The sequence below is a fragment of the Micropterus dolomieu genome, linkage group LG08 (genome assembly GCF_021292245.1).
Source record: "Micropterus dolomieu isolate WLL.071019.BEF.003 ecotype Adirondacks linkage group LG08, ASM2129224v1, whole genome shotgun sequence".
NCBI classification, from domain to species: Eukaryota; Metazoa; Chordata; class Actinopteri; order Centrarchiformes; family Centrarchidae; genus Micropterus; species Micropterus dolomieu.
The window spans coordinates 32,344,406-32,351,031 of record NC_060157.1 but is presented as its reverse complement, the minus strand read 5'-3'; the positions used below and the strand labels follow the sequence as shown (position 1 = coordinate 32,351,031).

Below are 6,626 nucleotides of genomic sequence, written 5' to 3'. Positions count from 1 at the left end.
GGTGCTTGGGCCCCAGAACAATAACTTCAGTTTTATCTGAGTTTAACATTAGAAAATTACAGGTCATCCAGGTTTTAATATCCTGAAGGCACATTTGAAGTTTAGCTAACTGATTAGTTTCATCTGGCTTGATCGATAGATATAACTGAGTATCATCTGCATAACAATGAAAGTTTATGGAATATTTCCTGATAATATTGCCTAAAGGAAGCATATATAAAGTGAAGAGGATTGGTCTGAGGACAGATCCTTGAGGAACTCCATGACTAACTTTGGCGTGCATGGAGGACTCATTGTTAACATGTACAAACTGAAATCGATCTGATAAATAGGACTTAAACCAGCTTAGAGCGGTTCCTTTAATGCCAATGAAATGTTCCAGTCTCTGTAATAGGATCTGATGGTCAATGGTATCAAATGCAGCACTAAGATCTAATAAAACCAGTCCAGAGACAAGTCCTTTGTCTGATGCAATTAGGAGGTCATTAGTAATTTTCAGCAGTGCTGTCTCTGTGCTATGATGAGCTCTAAATCCTGTCTGAAAATCCTCAAATAAACTATTATAGAAATGGAAGGTTAGATATAGTTGGCTAAAACATCTGGATGAAGTTTGGGCTTTTTCAGAAGAGGTTTAATTACAGCTACTTTAAAGTATTGTGGTACATAGCCTGTTGATAAAGATAGATTGAAGAGGCGTTTACCTCATTAGTTAGGAGGCGTTTACCTCGCTAGTTAGGAGGCGATTACCTCGTTTGTAAAGAGGCGTTTACATCGTTAGTAAAGAGGCGTTTACCTCGTTAGTTATGTACCTCTTTAGTTAGGAGGCGATTACCTTGTTAATAAAAAGCGTTTAGTTAAGAGGCATTTACCTTGTTAGTAAGGAGTTGTTTACCTCCTTAGTTAAGAAGTGGTTACCTCGTTAATAAAGAGACGTTTACCTCCGTTTGCCTTTCTAAGCAGGTGATGAGAGAATGACGTGGTTTGTGTTGACATCAGTGGACCTCTCCTTTGTGATCTCCACTTTATAAATACGATTAGCTGCCATCCTGTATTTTGTTGCACAGTGACTGACAGGTCCTGGTTCGGGGGGGGGCAGGACTTTGGCTCGAGCTGTATAGGCTGTTGTAACGGTTGAATGTCTGTTTGTGTTCCAGGTCAGGTTTGCGTCTCCAGCTTGTTGGCCTGCCAGGGCCTGCTGTGGGTGGGGACCAGTCAAGGCATCATCCTCACCTTCCCTATTCCCACCCTGGAGGGCATCCCCAAGATCACAGGTCAGAACCGAGTCCAGCAGCTCTCTTCCTGACTGACGGTGGTTCATGTAAAACCTCAAACACATGGTGTGTCTGTGGTGAATACGGCATTGTATTGTATTTATTTAGCCAGTAATACATTACTGACCTGTGTTTGGGTCACGTCAGCGAGCAACCGACGTGACGATTTGGACCTTTCTATTGTCTGAGTTTGATTCTTAGGTTATTCTTTGGACAGATTTATGTATTTAGCAGTTAGCACTGTATTTATATCCTGTTAATCTGGACATAATGTGGTGACCCCCCCCAGGTAAAGGGATGTTGTCTCTGAACGCTCACTGTGGTCAGGTGGACTTCCTGGTGTCGGCCTCCAGCACGCTGGCCTCCAACCTGCTCAGACGGGACTCCATTCTCAACGGTGGTGAGGAGGGTGCACTGAGAGAGGGATGGGGAGAGGGAGGTAAAGGTGATGGAGATGAAAGAGGGCAGAGGTGTGAGCAGAGCAGCTACCCCCAGGACTCAGATGCTCCTCCACTGAGGGAGGAGAAACCCAAGCGCCTCCTGCTGCAGTATCGCCTCCAATCCACCTGCCAGCTGCCCGGGAAGCTGCTGACAGCTCAGCCTGAACAGGGGAACCTGAGGCCCCCCCTAGACTCCCTGGAGCACAGCCCAGAGGACGGCTCCATCTATGAAGTGAGCGAGGACCCTGACGTGTGGGTGAGGGGGCGGCCCATGGAGTGGGGGAAGGAGGGGGAGGCCCGGCGCAGCAAAGTTACCTCAACAGCCATCTTCTCTGGGGGAAGAGGCCACCGCAGGATAGGACAGGCGGCCTCAGCAGAGACCGATAACACACTGCTGGTGTGGCAGCTCCCTCTAACTCTCAGCCAATGACAGACCAGCATGTCACCTGACTCAGTTCTACTTTGTGGACTCCCAACACCAGCGTACTTCTAAACATGTCAGCTAGACTCCACACCTGCTCTGAGGTAATAGTTGCAGAGGACACACCCACTTTTGATCTTCATGTTTCTCTGGTTTCCTCTCCATGTCAGTGGTTTGGTCCTGATAGGTGAATGCCACCAGCTAACATTACCAGACAGGTGAACCACTAAGTAACGTTACCGGACAGGTGGACCACTAGGTAACGTTACCGGTGCACCACTAGCTAACGTTACCGGACAGGTGAACCACTAGCTAACGTTACCGGACAGGTGAACCACTAGCTAACGTTACCATACATCATACCTGAATTTATATCTTTTCTATGTTCTATAGACAAATTAAAATTAAAAATTTCCAACAAATTTAACATCAGCTTGAAAGCAAATGAACAAAAGTTTTTTTTTATTGTAAATAAATTCAGGCGTCAAGGAGTTAAAGGTTCAGGAGGTGTATTTTGGACAGAGCAGCTGTCTCTCCCCGCTTCCGTTTTTTATGCTACGCTAGGCTAACAACAACTAACGTGGGCTGCTTCAGTAAATCTGCCTCTGAGTCTTCAGCTCCTGTGACTGAGGATGTGAGGTGTTGCTGTCGAAACTGTTACGAGTGCCTGCAGCAGTGACCTGGGATCTGTGACCACTTCTATCCAAATTAGCACTTTTGCATCAACGAACAAACATTTCAGAGTCGGACCAACAAACTCTTTAAATGTCAAAATAACAGAATGATCTGAGAACCAATTAATATTCTGATTAACTGTCATTGCCGTATTGATGTGCATGTAAATATTTACGCACCTTAACTCTTCACATAATCGTGTGCTTCATGATTGATGATGTAATATAAAGTGATAATAAATATAAAGCGATAATGGTACGGACGGTGATGTTTGAAAGGCTTTTCTGTTCTGTCATTTTAAAGATGTGTAACATTATGATTTAAAATATGAAGTAGTAAACATACCTGAAGCTCTCTCAGTCCAAATGTGTTTCTTCTGTGATGTGAAGAAATGAGACAAGGTGAATACTGTGTGTACACAAAATGTTTGTATTATGTATTTATCTTGTGATCAAATTCCGTAATATTGTCGTTTTTTCTCAAGCTATTACTACATTGTCAATGTATATGGTACATTTTCTTCACAGTTTTTTGTGTAAAATATTTGTTGCTCCCAGTGTACTCAACGCTCCTATTGGACGGGTTGTGAAACTACAGCTTCAGGTTCATTCTTCAGGTAACACAGGTGAAACCTTCATGGCAGGAATGTCGCAGCCATGTTGAATGCAGCTGGTCTTGGTGGTACATTTTATGCCACCACTATTAAATAAAGTTAAATTAAAGATATTGAAAGGGAGTTTTCTCCATTTCTGAATGTGACTACATCACTGAAACATAATGTGTTGTACAGAAAACATTAAATACCAGCAGGAAAACACAGTACTGTATTTAATACAGTTTTAACAACCTGTAAACATGGCGGTCCCTAACCTTCACCCCACAGCACCTGCACAGATGCTGTAGAAAGAAGAACCTTGTTTCTCAGCAGTGCCTCAGACCACTGCTAACTTCCACAGTCACTTCCTTCGTCCTCTTCAAATAGTGCGTACAGCGTGGTGGCTGAGCAACAGCTATATTTATAATGAATTTGGAGTCTTTCATGGATTAGATAGCAAAAACTCATTCACGCTGTATGAGCTTACATTGTAGTGGGACAACAGTGTGGATTTGTGCATTTTATATTAGGAGCAGGGGGGTTAAAGATCAACTTCAACAGACTGCTGAAGAGACCCCAACGGAAGGGGGGTGGAAAGGTTGCTTTCTCTAAGTGCTATTCCTGAGCAGCATGATCATAAAACTGGCACCTTTTTGATTCCAAAGCTGATAACGCGGTGCCTGACTGTTAAACTGACAAAAGGGACACTAACCAGCGAACCCTTTTACGCCTAAGTGTGACATAATCCAGGACAGCCAAACTTTAAATAAACAAAGACTGCAGTCTCCAAAGACCCCAAAGCCTTAACTGTTTAATTAAATCTTTTAGTTACTTGATTACGTTTGCCTCTATTTGAGTAGTTATGTCACCATGTTGTTACTATCTGTTGTTGATATTAGTGCTGAAAAGAATCTAAATAAGTTACTTTTGCAGTGTTTTTATTTTCAGCAAGATAACCGGAAACTCTCCCTCGGGAACAAAGGACTGCCCTCTGGGGAACAACGCCCCAGACAACAAAAGAGCGACACACGACGTCGTTCGCTCGCTCTCTTCTCGGCTCTTCTCTCCTCGTGCTCTCTTCGGCACACGTCCGGCGTGCCTCTCCAGGCAACGCCCTAAGAGTTCGACCAGCGCAACAGGCCTTTGTTAGCTTGAAGCTACACACACGAAGTGCCGCAACATCGATCTGCCCCTCAGTTTGTTTTATTTTCTTTCTTTCTTTTGTTTTGTTAAAGTTATCAGTCCGTTAAGTTACACTGGACTAATTCAGGAACGACCTTTTAAGCTTTTTCGTCGAGCCAACTTCACCGAGGTCAGACCAAGCCACGTGGTCTCGCCAGCGGCAATGAAGGAAACCTGAAAACAGCCGAATTGCCAGACACGGCGAACCCCGGGGAATCCCTAGCAAAAAGCCAGGATTGGGCAGCTAGCGTGGGACCCGTGCAACAGGCCAAAGCAGGCTGTCGACAAGCAGTAAGACCAAACAAAGCATTCTGTAGATCAGGGATGTCCCATAGTGTTAATATTTTCTTTTAACTCCTAAACTCATAGCTTACTTTCATTAGTTCTCCTCTGACGTATGATGCAAATGCTTCCCACAATCGAACCTCCATTTCTCATTGTTTAGCCATTGTTTATTTTCCCTGTATTTAACTACCCTTTTATATCGCATTAGTTAGTTAATAAAGTCACTGTAATCAAGGAACTGTGTGTGTTGCCTATCTCCACGTCCCTGCCAAGAGAATTGACCCTTTAGATATGAGACTGACTGATTGATTTAAGATAATTTAGCGATTATTAACTAACTGATCACTAGTCAATAATTGTATAATTATTAAAAGCTACCTAGAGGTCCGGAGACTCTAGGATAATAACAACTCCAGTGGTGCCCTTTTTAACCAGAGCTTTTATGGATTGATATTTTCTGAATATTAAAATTCATAATTGGGTATTCTCATATATTTATTAAAATTCATAGCTAAATTTTAGCCATGCTACAACATGCACAGTCAAACCTCTGGGATATGTAAATATATTATAATGACATCATACAAAACTATGATGTCATAGTAGGACATTACATTTCCAAAGAGAGGAGGTCTGATCTATTGGTTTCTCCTGGTTCTCCTGTTCTGAGGGTGATGGATGTGTGAGTGAAGGCCAGCAGATTCAGATCGTAATTAAAACTACAGACACATAATCACTCAGAAACACATGGCAGCACTGAAGACACTTCACCTGCTGTTTCAGTAAATCATGAACGATGGCTACATACACATCATTTCATGCTAACTCATTTAATTCATTCTGACTCGTCCCAGTGAATCCTGACAGTGAGTGAGCAGCACAACACACCAGCATTAATGGTAATTAGGGTCCGAGCACAACCGTAAATATGTGTATGTAACTGATAAGAAGGGTGTATCCGGTCCCGCCCCAACCGTAAATATGTGTGTATGTAACTGATAAGAGGGGTGTATCCGGTCCCGCCCCAACCGTAAATATGTGTATGTAACTGATAAGTGGGGTGTATCCGGTCCCGCCCCAACCGTAAATATGTGTGTATGTAACTGATAAGAGGGGTGTATCCGGTCCCGCCCCAACCGTAAATATGTGTATGTAACTGATAAGAGGGGTGTATCCGGTCCCGCCCCAACCGTAAATATGTGTGTGTAACTGATAAGAGGGGTGTATCCGGTCCCGCCCCAACCGTAAATATGTGTATGTAACTGATAACAGGGGTGTATCCGGTCCCGCCCAAACCGTAAATATGTGTATGTAACTGATAAGAAGGGTGTATCCGGTCCCGCCCAAACCGTAAATATGTGTATGTAACTGATAAGAGGGGTGTATCCGGTCCCGCTCCCATACCGGATATGTGTATGTAACTGATAAGAAGGGTGTATCCGGTCCCGCCCCAACCGTAAATATGTGTGTGTGTAACTGATAAGAGGGGTGTATCCGGTCCCGCCCCAACCGTAAATATGTGTATGTAACTGATAAGAAGGGTGTATCCGGTCCCGCCCCAACCGTAAATATGTGTGTGTGTAACTGATAAGAGGGGTGTATCCGGTCCCGCCCCAACCGTAAATATGTGTATGTGTAACTGATAAGAGGGGTGCGTACATCCTTCCGTTGTGTGTTTTTGACTGATAATTGGAGGAGGTTTTTCATTGATTTAAAGACTTTATTAAGTAATAAAACATGAACTTGAATGAATTAAC

At 43.5% G+C, this 6,626-nt stretch overlaps 1 protein-coding gene across 3 annotated transcripts in view; it reads left to right on the top strand.

The window, feature by feature from the left end:
• LOC123975226 (rho guanine nucleotide exchange factor 10-like protein) overlaps positions 1-3,539 on the top strand; it is a 53,552-nt gene extending 50,013 nt beyond the window's left edge. For 2 of the 3 annotated variants that reach the window (XM_046056506.1, XM_046056508.1), the window contains 2 exons: positions 1,155-1,271; positions 1,561-3,539. In XM_046056506.1, the coding sequence (XP_045912462.1) occupies positions 1,155-1,271; positions 1,561-2,141 (698 nt within the window). In that variant the 3' untranslated portion in view covers positions 2,142-3,539. The remainder of the gene's footprint in view (positions 1-1,154; positions 1,272-1,560) is intronic. The other variant, XM_046056507.1, reaches the window with a different exon arrangement.
• Positions 3,540-6,626: the final 3,087 nt, after the last annotated feature.